The 23155-nt window shown below is 35.1% G+C and overlaps 1 protein-coding gene across 1 annotated transcript in view; it reads left to right on the plus strand.

Annotated features, from left to right (window-relative positions):
* Nucleotides 1-23155, plus strand: part of GPC5 (glypican 5) — a 1587765-nt gene that overhangs the window by 751922 nt on the left and 812688 nt on the right. Inside the window, exon 7 of the mRNA XM_040267332.1 lies at nt 6364-6520. Coding sequence (XP_040123266.1) covers nt 6364-6520 — 157 coding nt within the window. The remainder of the gene's footprint in view (nt 1-6363; nt 6521-23155) is intronic.

A 23155-nucleotide genomic window follows, 5' to 3' on the forward strand; every position in this document is an offset into this window, starting at 1 on the left:
TGTTTAAACTTTTTTAGTAGTTGCCATACATCATGTCTCCACAATGAAATGTTTGATTTGAGAATTTTGCATTGCATATCTAGTTATTCCATTGAACATGTTACGGGCTTGTAATCTACTTATAACCTCCAGTTTTCTCTCTTTCTTCTCCTGCTTCAGGGTCCTTTTACATTACTTACCCTTCATGTATGCTTGTTTCTTCTCCTACTTCTGTTATTGTTCTTCTGGAACCACCTATTTATGGCATACTTAGCATGGATGTTTTGATAGATGTCTCCAACAGTAACTTTGGGATTGTCTCCTAAGAAATGTTTTGTGTTTTTTTTTTTTTTTTTTTTTTTGCTTTTTCCACAGTTCTTTTCAGGTCCTTGTAGTGTTTTGCTATAGACATTTCACAAAAGCCTTTTGATGTTCGACAATGTTTGGCATGCACACTTCCTCTTCGGGGCCAACAATTTTCCTGTGTCTTATTTGAGGTTTTGTCACTGTTCCATTCTATTCCTGCACTTAACTCACCAGCTTTTAGTTTTAACTCTCCTGTGAGATCTAGTTTAGAGTTTAGACAAGGACACACATTAGTTATAAACTTATCTGGTCACTTTTGTTATGGTGGCTCAGAAAATGAAACTGGCCTCATTTTGAGCTGTAGGTAAGGGTCAGGCATGGTGGAAGGGAAATACATAGAATTTTCTTAAGGGAAAAAGAACAAATGACTTCTTTACAGTTTAAGAGGCCAAGAGTGAATGTAGTAAGCCTTTTCTAAGTTCAATATTCTATTTACAAAATCACAAGACTTTTATAAATTGCCAGACTGCATTGCACAAACCAAATGTCACAGAACAGTGACCTTTCAAATTACCAGTGCAACAGAAGCTGAGATGAGAAACTTCAAACTTAGAGCAAACACTGATGAGAAATCCTACAGAAATGACTTCTGTGTCTGGTCAACTTAACATAACATGACATATTGTAGAATGTGTTTGGCTTTTTAGGTAGGATAGTCTATAAAGGTTTAACTGCTTTTGAAAACATAATCTTTAATATAAGCTGAAGATTTGTAGTATTTAGGTTTGGGGGATAAAATATTTTCTAATATTGAAAGAGAAAGAGCAGAAATGTTTTATATAAGAGAAACATCTAAAAGATGAAAAAGTATAAATGACAAAGGTGAAATAGGGTAGAGTGGGTTGAGGGGGTGGATGGGAACAGAACTGGAGGTTTGAGGAAAGGGAAGTTCAATTGCAAAACAGTGAGAGCATTTTATATAAAGAGTTTTTATTTAAAATATGTCTGACAAATATGTTACAAAGATAAATTTTGAAAATACATCATAAGAAATTTTCAATCAGAGTTCCAGTTTTTAAATATTATACACTTCAGTAGTTTTTCTATTTCCCATACATTTCTTTATAGGTTTTACTTCAATTTTATGAAAGTATAGATACCAATTGCTTTATAACAAAATTAAATTCATATATATATATACATATTTGCATGTATTTATACATAAAGGGTTTTTGTTCTATACTTAATATATATTCTTTAAAGATATTCTATTAATGATGAAATGAAAGCACAATTTTTTCTATGTCTTCTGTTTTCTGCTTTGAAATTTTTCTGTCAGTGTTTTTTTTTTTTTTTTAACCAACAAACATACAGGCCCATCAATAATACAAAATTGTAAAACAGAACTTTCTACCATGTCTAGGTTTGAACAGATGACTAAAACATACTGTTTATGATGACCAATGTTTTCTAAACATATATTTGCTTCTTATATATCTGTATAAATGATTGTAAAAGGATGGAAGGAATATTTTAGAGTTGTATCATTATATATTGCATTTTGAAGCACATTCTATTGCTCTCACATGTACAGATTGTTGAATGTGATGAATATGTTTGTCTTTTACAGCTAACATGTGTATGCAAGCCATCAATAGCCAGAGTTTATTGTAAGTGTTTGAAAGGCTATTGCAGCGATGGGATATTGCCAGACAGTTAGTAAAAAGCAAATTGAGTCTATTGAGAGATTAATTCACCAGCTGAAAGAAATACATTTGCCTCACAGTCATCAGATATTCCACTCACCAAATTCATCCTCCAAGATAGCATCCCTAATGAGCTTCCTAAACCAATTAAACATAGGCAGGAAGCATTAGTCATCCAAACTGACTATTTTCATCTAATCAGCTGACTGCACAAATTGCTTGACATTGAGGAAAAAAGGAACACCCTGAAAGTTGTTGAATTCTTTTTCTACTCTGTTCTTACTTTGTGCATTTCTCAGTTTTAATGCTGTGTCTTGGACAGAACACCGTAAATGAGCAGAGTACTTTATAGTATATAAAATGCTTTCCTTTCCTTTGCATTATTATTCAATAGAATAAAATGAGTTTTAATGGACTTAAGTAACTTGCTTAAAGGCACACAATTAATGTGTGGCTGGGACCCAAAATCATGCCCTTTCCTCTGTTGTAGTAGTTCTATAAATATGTATTTATTGATTGACTTTCTACCCTCCAGGACAGGGGAAAGGTCTAAGTATTCAAAATGCCATCAGCTTTATATTTGGGCAAGTTCAGAGCCAAGGCAGGATGAGAATGAAGGGAGACAATTTTACTTCCATGTGGGTTTCTTCCTTGAAAGACTGGCTTAGTTTAGTGATGTCATGCCTACTGTTTATGATAGTAATGAGAAGGAAGAGAACATAAAATGAGCATAAACAAAGTTAGGAACCTAAAAGTTAATCGCTCAGTCATGTCCACCTCTTTGTGACCCCATGGACTGTAGCCTGCCAGGCTCCTCTGTATTTTCCAGGCAAATAAATTCACACAGTTACTGTGAGAAAAACAAAATGCTATATAGTGGAATCTGGGTGCCAGAGGTTGCTGTTTTAGATATAATAATTTAAGAAACAGTCTATTTTATGGGACCTTGATTGGAGGCAAAATCTGAACTTTTTTATTATAGACTCATTTCCAAACAATGTCAATGTTTATAGTGTGAGAGGAGGAGTTAATTTGCATATGTTAACTTGGGAAATGTATAGTGAATCTCAACTAAACAAGATTGCTTACTGTAGATTCCTTATGAGACTTCAGTTTATAGATCTCAAGAAGGGGACTTGGTATGCATTTCCCAAACATTTCATCATAAGACTTCTTTCCATGGCTCATCTAGCTAGACTAGCATTTCTCCTCTGGATACATGTTGACATCAGTGGGTTTTGACACTATAGAGTCACAAAAAGTTCTAAGGCAGAGAAATTGCATGGTAAAAGTACTGATTTAAGGGAAATAATATGGTGGTAGTAGGCAGAAGAGACCAGTGTCCTTCACAGTGAGGGAGTTGGAGAGATAAGTTGTAATGACACATGAATAGTGGAAGTGAATAGTTCTGTTTTAAGATACAAAATAGTACAGTACCTTTTATATCTAACTGTTGCTTAGTGGTACACTGAAGAGTAACAGGGGTTGCAAATAAAGAATTAAGTATGGTCTATACACAGATGAGAATGCAATCTGTTAGGATGGGTTCCCTGAAAGAATCTGAAAAGACTGAAAGGGGATTTACATTATTAACTGAATGTTTATTTTTATTATTTTGGAAATGTGAGGAGAAAGGTGGTCAAACTGAGAAATCAGAATAGTTTAGTCATAAAGAAGTGGGATTTTGAATAAGGGTCTTACTGTGAAAAGCTGATTGTTTTTGTTGATTAGTTATTGATTGGGGATTTTCACAAATTAAGTTTTATTACAATTGTGAGAATGAAAATGAATGTTTGTGGATGTTTATGATTTATAAGAAGGAAATAAACATATAAAGTAGAGTTTTTATGCAGAAAAGATGGAGATGGAGGTGCTGGCTCTTCCAGAAAGAGATGGGATCACAGGACCTGGAGCATAGATCAAATGGGATCATGGATGTATTTGTTTCTTGGAGTGTCACTGAAGTGATGGAGAAATGTAGTATAATGAACATATTAATGGTTTTAAAAATAATAATTTTTCTCTATTGTCATTATTATTTTTACCAGCACTATAAATAAATTAATCATTCTCTGATAGCTAATGCAATTAATTACTTTCAACCCAAGCTAATTACCTAAAGCAGTAAGTTTTATTTTACGTGTGCTATCTTTCTGTTTGCATTTTTGAGTTCAGATTCATTGGATTGGATCTTTGGTGACTTATCCATTCTTAGGGCTGTTCACAAGGTTTCTTCTTCTTCTGACCAAGGTCCCAGTAAAATATTGGAAGGATACTTAGGTAACAGGGAAATAAAGTTGAAATGGGAAATGTTGGGAAAAAGTGTCAGAGGCAAAAGAAATAACACTTATCAGAGAGTTTAGCTTTTATTGTGCTTTTCAGATACAACTTTGAATAATTTTAATGTAAGTCATATAGTTGTATTGTTTATCAAACATATTTTCAGTTAATGAATCTAAGTATTTAAGCAATATTGCAATAAACTGTATAATAACAAAGATAATAATTATCAAAATGTATTACCTTTTAATGTGCAAACACTATTCAGTATGCTTTATATATTTTTTTCTCTTAATAAGAACAATGACCCTGGTATATTACTGTCTTTATTTTAGTTTTGAATGAACTAAATTATTCAGGAATTTGCCCAATGTCACATGGTTAATATATGTCAGAATCAGGATTTAAATCTGAGTATGTTGAACCTCTGAATCTCAGCCCTTTGTGATTATGCTAAATAACAAATGATATATGGCAATATTTTATGAAGTTCATTTAAATTTTTTAATATTTTATTTAATGATAATTTAATAATTAGTTTTACTTAATTATTAAAATTTTATCTCTATAGAATAATGCCTTTTATCTTTCCTTTACTTTTTCAGATGTTTGAATTTTATATACTTTGTTACAAATCTGTATTTTCCCATTGCCATATCTCCCTATGGGCAGTAGCATACATATCAGTACATTAAATACAATAAGAAACTTTCTTTAACTTAATTCTAAATTTACTGACCATGAAAGAAGCTTTCTTTTAAAATGTAACACCTATTAACATTTGGGAAATGCTGATCAATAGGATAAATTCTGATTAAAATTTTAAAATTATTTTCAAATTGTTTTAACGTTTCACTTTTCTCAGGGAAAATAAATCTCAAGGAGCTGCAATATTTCAGAATTTGCGACCCAATTTTATTTTTTAATTTTAAAAGTTAATCAATCAGTTGTCAAAGTTGTTGCTTAATGTTAGTGTTCTTTAAATGCTAAACATATTTATCTTATATGTACTTAGGATATTTTGCTCTATATTTTTCAGTATAAAATGCTCTCCTTGAGTTGTGTATTTATTTTCTGCTAATCAATACAATTGATCTCTGTATTGAAAACCTGAAATCTCTGAAAAGCTCTTAGAAACAACCACCCTAATACTTTTATGAAACACCCTGAAAACTTGAATTCCCATTAACCATTCAGCTGTCATATGTTTCATTCATAACATGGCAGTACCTTTCAGTGCTCACGCTTGGTCATGGATCCTCCAAAAATGCCTTAGAGGTGTAAATGTCACATTCCAAATCATGTTACTCAGTCTTAGCTTTAAGTGAAATATTCCATTATTCACAACATCACCTTTGGGAAAAGGAGTTCAGGCATGTCCAGTTTCATTCAAAATATTACTTTCCCCATGTTATAGGGGGAAATGGCTATTCTATCTATTTTGCTCATTAAAGTAAGTGAAATTCTTGAGAAACAAATAAGTTGGTTAAATTTCTTGAGTAATTTGTATAGATGGAGTTAGAACCCAAGTCTTTTGTTCCATGGTTTTCTTCTGCTCCATATACATTGGTGTGCATATTTAACCCATAAAGTTTAAATAAAACTATAAATGTACATGTCCAAGATATATATTTCTTTCACTGGGTCTTTTTAGAAGAATGGCAGTCTTCTTTTTTGAGAAATTTAGGACTGTTGGTTTGTAAAACAGTACATTACCAGCCAATACTCTTCAGAGGGAGCTTTGTTGTACTGGAGATTGATTTACCCTGCTTTTAATATTGTGTATTCAGAAACAGGATTCTCTAACCAAAGTATTCATGAGAAAGAAGATCTGGTTTTATTTGATTTCCAAAACTGTATCACAGTGCTAATAGGCAGATTGCAGCTCTTCATAGCTGTAAGACCTTGCCCATTATTTTCTATTATTATGTCAGTAGTTTTTCTCTTTCTTCCATGCTTGATTTGTTAAGGTGTCCACATCAAAATAGTGTATCCACATAAGAAAACAATTATAAGTTTTGCATGTTGTTGAATAGCATCCTTAGATGATTTGAACTTTCTATTAATAAATGTTTTTGGTATCCATATTTAGTTGTTGCAGGGTAGGTCACCCAAACCCACCAAGTGGGAACTTCACATGGGCAGTGGTGGCGGCATGGCTGAACAGGTCAGCGGGGACTGTGATGACGAAGATGGTTGTGGGGGCTCAGGAAGTGGAGAAGTCAAGAGGACACTAAAAATCACAGACTGTAAGTGTATGATTCTAACCCCATTTCTAAAGGACTGATTTTGAAATATAATTAAGGAGAACTATTACTATGAATATAAAGAAATAATGATAGTGAATTCAGAAAAAGGCAAGAGGAATTGGAAGTGAAAACAAAGCCATTTTTTGTTATTTGGGATATATATTCTTGGGCATTTGTTTCTTTTTAAATAATGACTTTAAATGGAAATTACAGTTTTCCTGAGTAAAACGAGTGAATGATCATTAGTTCTGAGAATTCGTAGTTTTAAAGTGGGATAATCTGTAGGACATGAAATAACTAGGATGATGGATGCTAAATGTATATTCATGAAACCAGAATGGGTGAGCCATGCTGAATATTAAAGTTCTCTAACTATATTATATTATCATGACATCATATAAATTTTATTAGGTTTTCATCATGTTCAGATCACAAAGAAATTGGTTAAATATATGGCTAGTTACAGTGAGCAAATACTTGAATTTAACTCCTATGATTTGGTTCTTCTGAAAAAATCTCACCAATCATTCACATTATTTTGATTTTATGGGTTTAAAAACCATTTCTGGTGTTGCTGGAATAGTCACTATTACATATGATAGAAAGACCAAATAACAACCACCAAAAAAATCACCAAATAAATTTCCTTTCCTTCTCTTTACATACAAAATGAGGGATCTAGTCTAACTTTTTCAACTGTTCACTTAACTCAGGTCATACCAAAGGGGGTTACTTTATAAAATAATCTTCTGGACCTGTGCAGGCCTGTCTGGAGCCTGCCCTGATAGTCTCCCTCTAAATCACAATGGGCTTTGTGATTTTTCTGACAACTTTGTACCTGTTAGAAATGTACTTTCCTGACTTTGGTGGGAGAAGAATTCATTTACTTTTCAGTTTTCATGTAGTAAATTTAGAACACTACTAACGCCTCAAGCATCAACACCCCTTCCTTCCAAGATCTTGTTTTGTAAAACAAATACATTGTTTAAAGGAATAGAAGCCAGAAGAGGTACAAAATCAAGACAGTATAAAGAAATATATTTTCCTATTAGAAAGAGTAATAAATTTAACACAGAAAGTAAGTAGTTGGGATTTAGTACACTGGATAGCAATTGAACAAAGGACCACAAAACTCTTTGATGTATTAGTACTATTTCCTAGTGAAAATTGCGTTTCTTCAACTCATGTAGGAGCAGTAAGGATATGTGTTCTTCTTATTAGTACTAATGTCATTTATCAGATTAATTTCTTTTGGTCACCTGTCTTCTGTTGTTTATGCCAAAAAAGAAAAAACAAAAAATTAGAAAAAGTGTTTTCATTAAGAGTTAAAAAGCCCTCCATTGTATTTTGGAATTATAATACATATCTGTTAGGATAATATTAAATAGTCTTTCATTTTCATTTGATCCTGTGTATTTATATGTACCATAATTTCCCTGTCATTTGAACATTGCAGGGTTTTAAGGCATAAAAATATGAAAAATAGCTTAGGTTAAAACTTAATCTATAAATTGTATGTATGTGAGTGTGTGTGGAATTAGCCTTTTACAGGGATTTTTCACTCCTGAAGTTATTTATAAGCTTGAGAACTTGCTATATATTAACAGATAACTTTTTGCCTTATTTCACACAAGAAGTAGAAACAGTAGAGGATATTCAACGACTAATAATTTTCTCACAAAACCAAACTTGTCAGGGTGGCAAGAATGAATTTTTTTACTTTAAAATCCTGTTTTCAATTACTATTGAAAGGGACAGGTATGGTACAAGCAACTATCCATCAGAATTGGGGAGATTTAAGATATAGATGATTTTCAGCAACTCCAGGCAAAGAGTAAAAAAATCCACATCTGTTGCAAGTGGGTTGCCTATCATATTTCTACAGGTTTATAGCTGTTGGCTTTCAATTTTTAATAAGTGGTTAGGAACCCACAGTGGATAGCCTGTTGAAATAAAGAGGGACACAGCAAGTAGCAAAACGTAGGTCACATTTCTATTTTTATAAAGCACCATAATAGTTTAACTGTGTTTGGCTGGTTTGATATATCACTAAAGCATGTTATGCCATGGTTTTAGACTGTCTTAATGTCTTAAAAATATTGTGCTCTAGAAAGTTTACCAAGGTGTCATTTGTGTTAAGAATTTGAAATACACCATTATGTCTTCCTCACAGTGATGTTTTTTCTTTATTAAATACAAGTAGAACACAGTTTGTGACTTCAAAAATATCTGATTACAAAAAGTTATACAGGCCTATATTTATTTATAGCTACATATAGTTACAAGGAATAATGTCAATATTATGTCTTGAAAATTTAATGATTTTACTCCATTTATGAATATGTTCAAAGTTGACAAATATCTTACTAACCATCACTTGAACTGATTTTCTGTTTCTGTTTTGGTTAATGTTTATTCCAGGCAAGAAAGGTTTATATATTTCAACGTGCAAAGTTTTACCACCAAAATTTTAGGTATCACTTTTTTATCATCAACAGTATCAAATGATTTAACAATATTTAGCTTTTAAACTACCTCTATTTGTATCACACCTGTTAAATATTATTAAAAGTCAATTGACATATTTCTAATAAAAAAATCTATGGTATATAGTGTTCACTTTTAGGAAACTGAAAGTACTTTATTTTAGTAGGTGATTTAAGTATCCTAAGATTACATTAATTTTTTCTATATTTTTATTGTATTGAATTTGGCTCATATATGTAGATATGGTTATTTCACTAGTACCTTCAAATAGCAGGGTTGGAATGTCTTTGAACTTTCACTTCCCCTCATCCTGGACACTTGGCATCCTTTCAAATTAGCTAAGGGATGGTAGGTTTTAAATACCAGTTGGAGGCGGGGTGGTGGAAAACAAGTTCTGTTTTTGTAGGCATGCAGAGCAAAACTACTCTCACTACCATCAATACTTTTTCAACTATTTGACTATTCTAATATTCCCTCCACTTCTGATATATTCAACTGTTAAAAAACAAAGTGTCACCAAAGAGAGGCTGTAGCAAAACTATGCATATGTAGTTTTGAAAATCTGCAGTAGCATTGATTGTCATATGTGGTATTATAATTTAAACTGCCGTAACAATACTATTGAGAAATCCCACAGGCAGAGGAGCTTGGCAGGTTGCAATCCATGGGGTCACAAAAGAGTTGGACATGATATAATGACTAAACAACAACAACAAAACACTGCTTTTAACAAACAATACATAGTCCATGATCAAATTTATTTTAATAAGATGGTTCACAGTAGCAATCTCAGATAAAATGATTTTGATCACAAGTTGTTTCAGGCATCAAATGTTCAGAAACAGTAGGGTGATTTCAAGTCTTCAAATTAACAGATAATCTATCTATTGTCATATTTATTTTGCTAGTACAATATTATGTTGCATTATTAGCAGTTTTTAAAATAATTTTACCTTAAATGAGAAGCCTGTAAATGACAACAAAGTGATTAAGTATGTATTCCAATAACTTTTTCCCCTGATAATGATACCAACCTGTTTCTGAAGAACAGTCATGATTATGGGTCCCAATGCAGCATTAAGCCCTAAGCCCTTCTGATAGCCATTCATTCAGTCATTACAAGTCTTTCCTGAGAAGGGTTGTTTGCCATTCATTTTTTCTTATCTCCTGGGCTGTTTTTCCTCTTCTCTTTTATAGATTCTCATCATCATACCAAATTCTATATATTTGAGAAAGCCAGGACTCAGTCTCAAACTTTTATCATCCCTATTCTCAACTACTTTCTGTTCCACAAACCACTTACTCAGTCATAATACCAATAATAATATGGTACCCTGCCCTTGCTAGCCCTATCAGCTATAAAGCATTTCCCTATGTCAGATCAGGAAATAAGTTTATGAGATTTGAAAGTATTCAACTTAAATGAGATTTATTTGGAAATGAAAAGATAATACATTGAAATATTAAGTAACTAGAGCTAGAAAAAAAAAACTCTTCTTTGGTCTTTGATAGCCTAAAATAAATAGAACAGTTATTTATATTGTGCTTTGGATTGTCACTTAGTAACGAACCTTAGATAAGCCTCTAACAAATGCATCTACAGCCTGATACCAACAATGACCTTGGAAGAGAATAGTGTATTCCACCTGCAAAGTAAAATGAAAATGATACTCTGTTAGCTACTGAAGAATAAAGGGTGCTGATTTATTTAGTAATGCAAGATTGTAAAGTGCCTGGATATTGTTGGCTTCCTCAAACTTATTTTTACAATAAATCATCTTTATTTCAAAATCTCAGCCAGACATGGAGGTTCAGGCAGAACTCAAAAGAAAAAAAAAATGCTCCAGGTTACATTTTCTTTAGTGAAATCTGTATTTTCCTAAACTACTAAAACTATGTAATTATTCATTTTGTACAAATCATTTTGTGATATTTTATAGTATTTATTAATAGCTGATGATTTTTCTTTTTAGTCTAAATTATGCAAAACAGATAATGCAAGCACATAAGATTTTTGTATTAATAAGTTACAAATATGCATATTAAAAGTATGTGTATTGTTTCTAAAATTCAAGTTTCATCCAATTTGATTAAATTATATATATTTAGTTTATGTTGTAAATGTTGATAAATAGCCCATTAATAAATTATCCCAAATGTAAGAAACTGTGCTGAAAGTAACTAAATAGCTATCATTTGTTTAATCAGTTAGCTAAAAAAAAAAAAAAAAAAATGGAGAAGAAAATGGCAACCCACTCAGTATTCTTGCCTGGAAAAACTCATGCACAGTAAAGCCTGGCAGGCTACAGTCCATGGAGTTGCAAAGAGTGATATAAGACTGAGTGACTGGGCACACAAGCTAAAAATAAATCATCTCTATAAGGGTACTTAGGGCTTCCCTGGTACCTCACACAGTAAAGAATCTGCCTGCAATGCAGGAGACCCAGGTTCAATCCCTGGGTTGGAAAGAAACCCTGGAGAAGGAAATGGCTACCCACTACAGTATTCTTGCCTGGAGTATCTCCTGGACAGAGGAGCCTGACAGGCTACAGTCCATGGGGTCACAAAGAGTCTGACAAAACTGAGTAACTAAGCACACATATGAGGATCAGTTCTGTTCAGTCGCTCAGTCATGTCTGACACTTTTCGACCCCATGAATCGCAGCACGCCAGGCCTCCCTGTCCATCACCAACTCCCAGAGTTCACTCAGACTCATGTCCATCGAGTCCGTGATGCCATCCAGCCATCTCATCCTCTGTCATCCCCTTCTCCTCCTGCCCCCAATCCCTCCCAGCATCAGAGTCTTTTCCAATGAGTCAACTCTTCGCGTGAGGTGTCCAAAGTACTGGAGTTTCAGCTTCAGCATCATTCCTTTCAAAGAACACCCAGGACTGATCTCCTTTAGAATGGACTGGTTGGATCTCCTTGCAGTCCAAGGGACTCTCAAGAGTCTACTCCAACACCACAGTTCAAAAGCATCAATTCTTCAGCATTCAGCCTTCTTCACAGTTCAACTCTCACATCCATATATGACCACAGGAAAAACCATAGCCTTGACTAGATGGATCTTAAGGATACCTGGACTCAAACCTTTGTGACACAATTAAAGTATTCTTGAATAATGACTGTACACTTTGATCTATGTTGTACAAATGTCTCATACTAAAGGGTCAAGATAAAACTGTAGAGAAATTAATGAGGAAACACTTCCTGATCCTGCTCAGTGTTCACCATTTTGAACACTTGGAAATTATCATCTACCAGTTTTTACACTACTGATGAGAATTATACTAAAGACAAATGAAATATATATCTAAGATAAATACATTTTAATTAATTATGGATATATTATATCTCTATGCATATTATGTGGATATTGGATATATGGATATATTAATATCCATCATATTATGGATATTATTCTGATTATGCATTTCCATTTTGTTTTCTAAATAATTGAGGCTCATCCTGGCTGCTTGCTATTTTGTTAGCAAGACTATATAATAGAATCTGGATACTTGATGATTCATCTGAAATCATCTCTCATTCTCTTTAAAAGTTATAGGTCACAGTCATGGATTTAAATAATAGACTTGAAATAAAAGGGTTTGTCCTTGAACGCCTAAGAAATGATTTTCATTGCTTGGCTTAAACACAGAATTGATGTTGAATCACTGAGGTGAGGAGGGGAGATTCATTAATTAAAGCTTAAAGAGCTGCTAGCAAGCATCCCAGATCAACCAACTATTCTGCAAATCCCATAACTTAGTCTATATCACACCAGTGGACATAAAATAAAGAAATTATGGCCTCTGTTGACTGACACAATGCTAAGTATGACTGCATAATCAATAGAGAAAGTAAAAAATTAAATTTGAAGAAAATATCCTCAGGTACACTTGATCAGGACTTGCCCAAAGTCATGTAGCTGTCGTTATAACTAGAAACAAATCATATTCATATATAACCATACCAGATGTTTTTGTATCGTTTTGTTGCAAATAAACAGAATGATTATTGAAATAGCTATATATTTCCCTTCAGTCATAATTCACTGATAAAAAATACAAAAACCTGTTAGGTATATTTTTAGCTTTTTAAAGACTTCCATGTCTCTAACTGTATGGAAAGAATATTTTCATATAGCTTTTTGACCAATTAAGTGCTCATCTAACTCTAAATAATTAAATAATACAGCATGTGATCTGGGCTCTAAAGTTCTCCCACTCTCTTGTTTTATAAATTTTGTGGGACTCTTGTTAAGTGTGTAAATAGTGCTGCAGTGGGTATTGAGGTGCATGTGTCGTTTTGAATTATGGTTTTATCATGGTCTATGACCAGGAGTGGGATTGCAGGGTGTTTGGTAACTCTGGTTTTAGTTTTTTAAGGAAGCTTCACACTGTTCTCCATAGTGGCTGTGGCACTTTGCATTCCTGCCAGCAGTGTAGGAGGGTTCCTTTTTCTCCACACTCTCTCCAGCACATTTGTAGATTTTCTGTTGATGGCCATTCTGACCAGTGTGAGGTGGTGCCTCATTGTAGCTTTGATCTGCATGGCTCTAATAGTTAGTGATGTATGTAGACTTTCTGATGTTGGCCATTCTGATCAGTGTGAAGTGATACCTCGTTGTAGTTTTCTTCTGCATGTCTCTAATAATTAGCCATCTCTATGTCTACTTTGGGGTAATGTCTATTTAGGTCTCCCTCCCATTTTTTGATTGGGTTTCTTTTTATATTGAGTCTAATTCACTTTGTTGTACATTTACAATACAGTTATATCCCAATTTTTTTTTTTTTAAAAAGAGGTAAAAAAAGAATACGAGTACAATACAGGGGCTGTCATTTGGGGCATTTCCTCATGCGCCCAGACGATGATTGTTGTTGGTCTAAGGACCACACTGTATATGTGCTGGCTCACCGTCATGTCCAGCTGTTTTGTGACCCCGTGGACTGAAGCCTGCCAGGGTCCTCTGTCTTTGGGACTTCCCAGGCAAGAATACTGGAGTGGTTGCCATTTCGTACTCCAAGGGATCTTCCTGACCAGAGATCAAAGCCGTGTCTCTTGTGTTTCCTGCACTGGCAGGCGGATTCTTTACCACTACACCACCTGGAAGGCTCCAAGGACCAGATATGAGGAGGAAAACTACCTACTCTTGTTTATTACGTCCTTTACTTATTAGCATGTCTAAAATTAGTTTCTATTAGAGCAATATGTACTCTTATAAAACATTACCACATTTATAAATAAGCATTACAAGAAAACATTATAGGCACTAGGAAATTAGGGACTATAACAATTAGGCTGGTATGGTGGTTTATCCCATATACATTTTTATATCAGTTTCAGTTCGATTGTTTTAAGCCTTGAGTTTACTTTTTCACGTTTTTATTGGATTATAATTGATTCACAATGTTGTGTTTCTCTCAGATGTACAGCAAAGTGAGTCACTTTCTGACACCAAAGGAAAGGCACTTCCATCTTTTCTCAGGGTCGGAAGGTTTCAGTTTTACATTTGCTTCAAGAAAACTTTATCTTGTTTGGTATCTCAACCGAAATGTTTTATCTTCATCAGCTCCTTCAGATTGTAATAAACACTAAAGAATTATCTTGCAGTTTCCCTTGTATCACATTGCATTCCAACAGAGAGAAATCAAAGTTTTATGTGAACTAAGAGAAAGGAGGGAAGATATCTACATGGGACAGTCAGAAAACACTTTGTAGCAGATTCAGGGAAAGGGCAACCTGGAAAAGTGACATTTGACTGCAGTGTTTTTGAGACAGTAGCATTTGACAAGGTGGACACATTATTTGGTTTCCGCCATTGACAGTAGGGAGTGGAAGGTACCCCATGGAGAGCAGACTCCCTGAATGAAGACAGGGTGGGGTAGGAAGAGGGAGTAAGGAGCATGCTTAAGAAGGAACAAACTTATTCAAGTTGCTTGAAAAAAACTATCAGAAGCCTAAAAATGGGTTTTAAAATGTTACAACAGTTTTGAGTTCAAGAGTGAGGCGTTTGTATTTAATTTAGTAGGCCAAAAGAAACCATGAAAAGTTCTTTCTGTGTGGTCATTTGGTTTGAGTATGCAGTTATTCAGATTTCACAGGTGGTGCTAGTGGTAGAGATCCCATCTGCCAGTATAGGTAGACTTAAGAGACACAGGTTCGACCCCTGGATAGGAAGATCCCTGGGAGGAGAGCATGGCAACCCACTCCAGTATTCTTGCCTGGAGAACCCCATGGACAGAGGAGCCTGGCAGGCTGCAGTCCACAGGGTCGCACAGAGTCAGACACAACTGAAGCAACTTAGCATGCACGTATGTGGCACACACATGCAGTAATTTGTACTAGCAATACTGGTTAAGAGAAAAAGTATGTATAAATAATGCATATCTTGCACAAGTATGTGCATGCTTAGTCACTCAGGCATGTCTGACTCTGTGCAACCCTTTAGACTGTAGCCCACCAGGCTCCTCTGTCATTGGGATTTCCCAGCAAGAATACTGGAATGGGTTGCCATTTCCTCCTCCTTGGAATCTTCTTGAAGGAGGAATAGAACTCTTGTCTCCTGTGTCTCCAGCACTGCAGGCAGATTCTTTACCCGATGATTCTTTACCCACTGAACCAAGTAATTTACCACTTAACCTTGCACAAGTAATTGCCCTAAGCTTGACTTTCCTCAGGTTGGGGATAATAGCCATACTCTCCAAAAAGCATCCTCATGAGGATTAAATAACTTCATCCATGGATAGCATTACAAGTGCCCACCCCACCCCCACCCACTGAAACCAAAAATAATTCAATGAAATACATAAAAAGATTTTATTAAATGCTTCTATGATGAAGCAAGAAAGAGAGAATGTTTTCACCTTCCACAAAACTAGGTGAAAACAATGATGTAGTGATAAAGATAAATATGGAGATAAAGATACAGATATACTTACACATATACCCATATACACACAGTTTAAGGAAAACCATGCAATAAATTTGTATCTATCCCTCCTCCCAGTTCAAGAATAAAGTATTTCCATACCTCTATGAATACATTCCTTTTGAGAATTTACAATGACCATAAACCATATCTTGCTGGATTTTTCTGGGGTACTTTATTATAAATGGAATCCTAGAGTCTTTTTTACACAGTGTGTTTCTTTTGCTTCAGTGTTAAATTGTTGAGGTTCACCTGTGTTGATGGGTGTAGATCTCCTCATTCATTTTTACCAATGTGTAATATTCTAATTATGAATATACACAGCCACTTATTTATTTTATTGTTGATACATACGGTATTTGATTTCAGCTTTTGAATATTGTGAACAATGTTGTATAAACCATTTTAAACCATCTTGAACATTTGTCTTAATGCACATTTGCAGAGCCTCTGCAATATATACTTTGAAGTGGCATGAGACTGTCACAAAGCAGAGCCTGCATGTGTTAAGCTTTCCTGGGAAATGTCAAACTCTTACTGGTTAACAAAGTGATGATGTCAATTTATATTCTCACCAGAAAAAACTAAAAGTTTATGTTGCTCCTCATTTTTGAAAAAAACTTTATTTCCATTTCCACTGCTTTTGTGTATCTGTCCAAAGGATGAAAGTGGACCATGTTCTATTCTATATTAAATCATATTCATTTAATTGTAGTTTTTGTCATAGGTATATGAAATTCCTCATATACTTCCTTACCTGAAATTTCCTTCATATCCATAGCCCATTTCTCTTCTACAGGGTTATTTATCTTCTTTGACAAATGTTCTCTGGACAAAGGTCAACTTCAATGATCCACTTACCTATTTTGGTTATGACCTTCAAGAAAGGCAGAATATACTCTTGAATTTTTCTTTTGTTTAACCAGTTTCAAGATAATGAATTGGTATGCTCCTTGTCTTTCTCAGAAGGTGACCAATTCTTTCAATTTTTTCTTTAAATACCACTATGAAGTAAGTTTCAAAAACATTTGTCATTCTTATTCATATTGAAGTCCAGATTGTCCCACATTTTGCCAATTGGCACTTCTTCGATTTGGCTCTTCATTCCTTTTGACATGATCCCCAAATTCTTGGCTAGTTTCATTGCTATCTAGTATAATAAGTTATTCCAAGCTGAGCTTGTACATTGTCTGTCTCAAACATGGAGTCAGTCATTTTACATGACCCCGATTTGTTTTAGTAAGAAAGGCATTTCATGACCACAATCTGGGTATAAGACATGATCTTCAAAGACACATGTCATAATAGAAATAAATATCTCATAATTGTTTGCTTTATTCCACATTAGGGGTGCTATATTATAATAGTTATAAAACTACTTTTACCAGCTATGATTACTAAAATCAGTTTCATTTTTGCATATTTTATGCATAGTCTATCCTCATTTTATGGTTATAATAGATATTAATGCATCTCAAACAGTCCTATGAAGATGTGTGTGTGTGTGTGTGTGTGTGTGTGTGTCTAAGGCTTCCATGGTGACTCAGTGATAAAGAATCCACCTGCAGTGCAGGAGACGTGGGTTCAATCCCTGGATCAGGAAAATCCCTGGAGAAGGAAATACCAACCCACTCCAGTATTCTTGCCTGGGAAATCCCATGGACAGTGGAGCCAGGTGGGCTATGGTCCATAAGGTCATAAAAGAGTCAGACACGACTTAGCAACTATGTGTATATATATGTATACGTTTGTATACCTGTGTTTCCTTGGCAAGAAACTATATCAATATAATACATATGGATAGATACAAATATATTTAGGTCACCTACTATATCTGTTAACTATATAATACTACTTGCTCTTGTGTCCAGGTTTCTCTAGTACATTTCTTAAGGAGGACTGGGAGGACAATATTTTATAAGGTTTCACTTGGTGATAAAAGTTTGTGCCACCTTTACATGAAAGTTGACTTTGCTGGACAGAAGAATGTTAGTCACATTTTTTTTTTTCCTTGCATTTCTTCACTACTTACTGATTTTTATTCTGGCGGAGAGCATTACTGGCAAAAAAAAATCTGACTATATTCTAATTTTCTTCCCTTTACAAGCAACATATATATTTTTTGCCCTCTCAGTGCCAAGCAATTTTAAGTACAGTAACTTTGCTAGAATATAGCTTTCTGAGTACTCTTGCCTGGAAAATCCCATGGACGGAGGAGCCTGGTAGGCTGGAGTCCATGGGGTTGCTAGGAGTCGGACAGGACTGAGAGACTTCACTTTCACTTTTCACTTTCATGAATTAGAGAAGGAACTGGCAACCCACTCCAGTATTCTTGCCTGGAGAATCCCAGGGACGGGGGAGCCTGGTGGGCTGCCGTCTATGGGATTGCACAGAGTCGGACACAACTGAAGCAACTTAGCAGCAGCAGCAGCAGCTTTCTGGGTAGTTTTGAGTGGACACTCAGTAACATGGCATTCTTTTAAAATAAGTAAGGAAAGTTGAAGTGTTAGTCACTCACTCAGTCATGTCCTACTCTTTGTGACCCCATAGACTCCTCTGTCCATAAAATTCTCCAGGCAAGAGTGCTGGAGTCGGTTGCCATTTCCTTCTCCAGGAGATCTTTATGATCCAGGGATCAACCTGGGTCTCCAACACTGCAGGCAGATTCTTTACCATCTAGGCTACCAGGGAAGCCCAAGTACCATTTTTTTTTTTTTTTTTTTAGCACATTTTTGCTGAGTTGTGAAGTTGCTCAGTCGTGTCCGACTCTTTGTGACCCCATGGACTGTAGCCTACCGGGCTCCTCCCTCCATGGGATTTTCCAGGCTAGAGTACTGGAGTGGGCTGCCATTTCCTTCCCCAGGGGAACTTCCTGACCCAGGGATCAAACCCAGGTCTCCTGCATTGCAGGCAGACGCTTTACTGTCTGAGTTTTAAGTAAGTATATTCTTCCTTTGTTTTGATTTTCTTCTTCAGAAACACCTATTATACATTTGATGAATTGTATTTGCTTATTTTCAGTATGTTCTTCAATATCTTTTATCTATGTTTAAATTAACTTTTGCTTTTTAAAAATGTGTCTCCTTTTTACTTTCTATTTCTCTTAAGGTATTGCTAGTGATATTTCTTTGATCTTACACTGCTTATAGATTTTATTTATTTTAAAGTAATTTTTCTTCCTTTTTTTTCTTTATCTTGAAATCTCTTAACTTCATTTCCAAATTTTTAAAATCTGACTTTTTTCATGTCTTGTATCCTTTTCTTGATATCTTTTAGCTCGTTTTAAATGATATGTGAATTTTGGGGTCAGGTTTTCTGACATGCTTTCACTCTTTATAGAGATAACAGCAGAAAACTATTTAACTTTGTATAGGATTTTGTCTTGATCCTTTCCTGTTGATTATTTTTCTGTAAACTTAAATTTGGTAGTTTTTGAAGGAGACTTGATTCATAAAGATTTTCTAAATTTACTGAGCTTCTAGTCCTATTACCTGCAGGTAGTGCTAAATATATTTGTCCATGGATATATATCTGCCCTGTGCTCAGTTGTGTCCAAAAAGAGTTGGAGACTGTAGCCCGCCAGGCTCCTCTATCCATGGAATTTTCCAGGCAAGAATACTGGCGTATTTCTTTCTGGCTTACTTCACTCTGTATAATAGGCTCCAGTTTCATCCACCTCATTAGAACTGATTCAAATGAATTCTTTTTAATGGATGAGTAATACTCCATTGTGTACTAACACATATATATGGGATTTAGAAAGGTGGTAACGATAACCCTGTATGCAAGACAGCAAAAGAGACACAGATGTATAGAACAGTCTTTTGACTCTGTGGGAGAGGGAGAGGGTGGGATGATTTGGGAGAATGACATTGAAACATGTATAATATCATATATGAAATGAATCACCAGTCCAGGTTCAATGCATGGTATTGGATGCTTGGGGCTGGTGCACTGGGATGACCCAGAGGGATGGTACAGGGAGGGAGGAGGGGGGGGTTCAGGATGGGGAACACCTCTATACCTGTGGCGGATTCATGTTGATGTATGGCAAAACCAACACAATATATAACTTCCAATTAAAATAAATAAATTTATATTAAAAAAAGAATATTTCAAAAAAATTCATGGTTTCAAATTGAGGTGCTGGAGAAGACTTTTGAGAGTCCTTTGGACTGCAAGGAAATCAAACCAGTCAATCCTAAAGGAAATCAATCCTGAATATTCATTGGAAGGACTGATCCTGAAGCTGAAGCTCCAATACTTTGGCCACCTGATGCTAAGAGCCGACTCATTGGAAAAGACCCTGATGCTGGGAAAGATTGAAGGGCAAAAGAAGAGTGTGGCAGAGGATGAGATTTACATTGTGAAGAGTTATTCTCACCTCCATTTTGGGAGGTGAGAATTGGGCCATAAAGAAAGCTGAATGCTGAATAAAATAGATTTATATTGTGCAACCAGGAAGTCCAAAACTTAACTTATCAAACTTTCTCCTAAGACTGCATTTTAATTGTCCCTTTTTTGGTTGATACCTACCCACTTATCATCCTCCCAAGTCAGAAACTCCAGTTATCCTAGGTTCCTCTCCTGACTTCATTCCCCATATCCCCATATTTAGTGAGGCCCATTGTCTTTACCTGCTGAACATTTCTTAAACACGTTCTCTTTTTCTATTCCCATTGCTGCTCTCTTAACACAGGTCCTTCTGTCTTGCTGTAACTGTTTCTATGATGTCTTACTGGTTGGTCTCTTTACCTCTATTTATCCCATCTCTTGTTGAAGTGACATTTTTATTTATTTATTTTTTTAAATTTATTTATTTATTTTTAATTTTTACTTTACAATTCTGTATTGGTTTTGGCATAGATTGACATGAATCCACCACAGGTGTACATGCGTTCCTAAACTGACAGTTTAGTTCTTTGCTGAGATGTGATACTTCAAGCTACCACGCTGTCTTATTAGGCAGAGAAGTGGTTTTCTAAGGAGAAGAGGCCATTTTAGTGTCAAGAGCTTATGAATAGTTGAACAGTAACTTTTAGTTATTTGTCATATCAGACAACCAATTTTAGTTCTTCACAGGATACCTAGATGCTTTTAAACAAATTAAACATTTTTATTGTCTCTCATATCCCAGTGAAATGAGTGGAGGTACTTAATTGTTCTATCTTTCTTAAGATGTATACTTTTTAAAAAATCTTGTAATTAAGAGATTGTGATGGCTATGGTGCTAGTTATTTGCCTGTTGTGTTTTGGCTCCAGGTAACTGGTTAAAGTTCCTCTGTAATTATGGTTCCCTGGTGGCTCGGATAGTAAAGCATCTTCCTGCAATGCAGGATACCTGGGTTTGATCTCAAGGTTGGGAAGTTCCCCTGGAGAGGGGAATGGCTACCCACTCCAGTATTCTTGGAGAATTCCATGGACACAAGAGCCTGGCAGACAATAGTCCACAGTGTTGCAAAGAGTCAGACAGGACTGAGTGAATAAGCACTCAGGCACTGTGTTATGCAAGCTACATTTCCCTAGCTCTCAACTAAATTCTCAAACTATGTGAGGTCTAAAAAATTGTATTTCCCAGATTATCTTGCCAACCAGCGCACTGTTATTTTTTCTGCCACTGGAAGATAATAAAAGAATATCAAAACAAGGGAGAGGGGAAAATATATCCTGTTTCCAGTTCTTATCAAGATTAAATCAATAGCACAGTATCAATCCCCTGCCTCCAGACACTTTTAGCACTTAGAGTAGCAACTATGTTACATTCCTTGAAGGGACCTGTGCCAGCTAACTTTGCTTTGATTGATAACCAGACACCAACAAGGTAGTGCTCATGGAGGTCTGAACATCATTCACGACAATCTATACTCCATTGTCCATCCTGAGAAGTAAACTTCTCTTTCAGTCCCTAGATTCTTAATATCCTATCTCTTTTTTTTCCTTCAACCCAAAGAATGGAAACTACTCCCTGTGGTTATCAATATCTATGGTCTTCAGCACTCTCATTTTGCTTCATTAATCTTTATCTATATACTAATTTTTGGAATTATGTATCTCTAAAACATCTAGCATGCTTCCTGATTCAATTGACTGAAACTTGTCTAATACAGCTGGTCTTAATTGTATACAGTGAGAACCAAAAATATTATCTGAAAACCAATTAAGACTTTATTCCTAGTTTTCAAGGGGATAAAATCCTTCCAATTCTCTCTAGATGTATATTCTACCATGTAGGCTAACACCTGTTTTACCATTTCCTCACAAATCACAGAGGAAAATAATCATAGAAAAGTAGGAGAGATAAGCCATTTACACTTGAGCGTATAGAACAGGGAGCAAGAGGAAGTAGCTATCTTCTGGATGAGAAATACTCTAGGGATCAGCTCTGGATGAGAAATACTCTAGGGATCAGCTCTGGATGAGAAATACTCTAGGGATCAGCTTTGGATGAGAAATACTCTAGAGATCAGCTCTGAAACCCCTGAGTCTTTATTTGTCATGGTACCTGGTGCACGTGAGTTGATTTGAAGCACTGCATGAGTGTCAATGGAACCACCGTGTAAAATTATGTATCTCTGCATTAACTGCTATGACTGTTGGGCTTGGGTTTCCCCTGGAGTCAAAAGTATAAGACTGGGAAAAGTTGAGGCAGGGCAAATGAGAACTTATGTACATACACACATATGTATATAAAAGCAAATGGGACTGGCAATGCTAAGGTACTAAATGTTGTTGATTTTTGGAAAACAGAAGTATCTTTCTTTTATTGTTATAATTCCACATCCTCCTAAATTTGAGATATTGGAGTTAACTTTCTAAGATACAGTCAAGCACTTCTTCAATATCCTGTGTATTTACCAGACATAAATTTCTGGTAAATACAGAAATAAAGTATGATTTCATTCTCACAGCCAGCAACAACACCATTATTAGTTCCTTTGGCCCATTCAAGACTGTTGTTCTGTGTATGAGTTTTATTAACTATTACAGATTGTAAGATATTGAAGGCAAGCCAGTCAGTACCTTTTTATCTTTCAATATATCATACAGCTATTTTTTGATCACAGAGTATATAACTTCTATCAGAATTATCATTGTGCTTGTTTAAAATGTAGCTTGTAGAAGTCCATCTCAAATACTGAATTATCATTTCCATGTGTTGAATCCACAAATTTATAGTTAACAGGCATGATAAATAATAATTATTCCCAATAAAGCT

This window comes from Oryx dammah, unplaced genomic scaffold (assembly GCF_014754425.2).
Source record: "Oryx dammah isolate SB20612 unplaced genomic scaffold, SCBI_Odam_1.1 HiC_scaffold_24, whole genome shotgun sequence".
NCBI lineage: Eukaryota > Metazoa > Chordata > Mammalia > Artiodactyla > Bovidae > Oryx > Oryx dammah.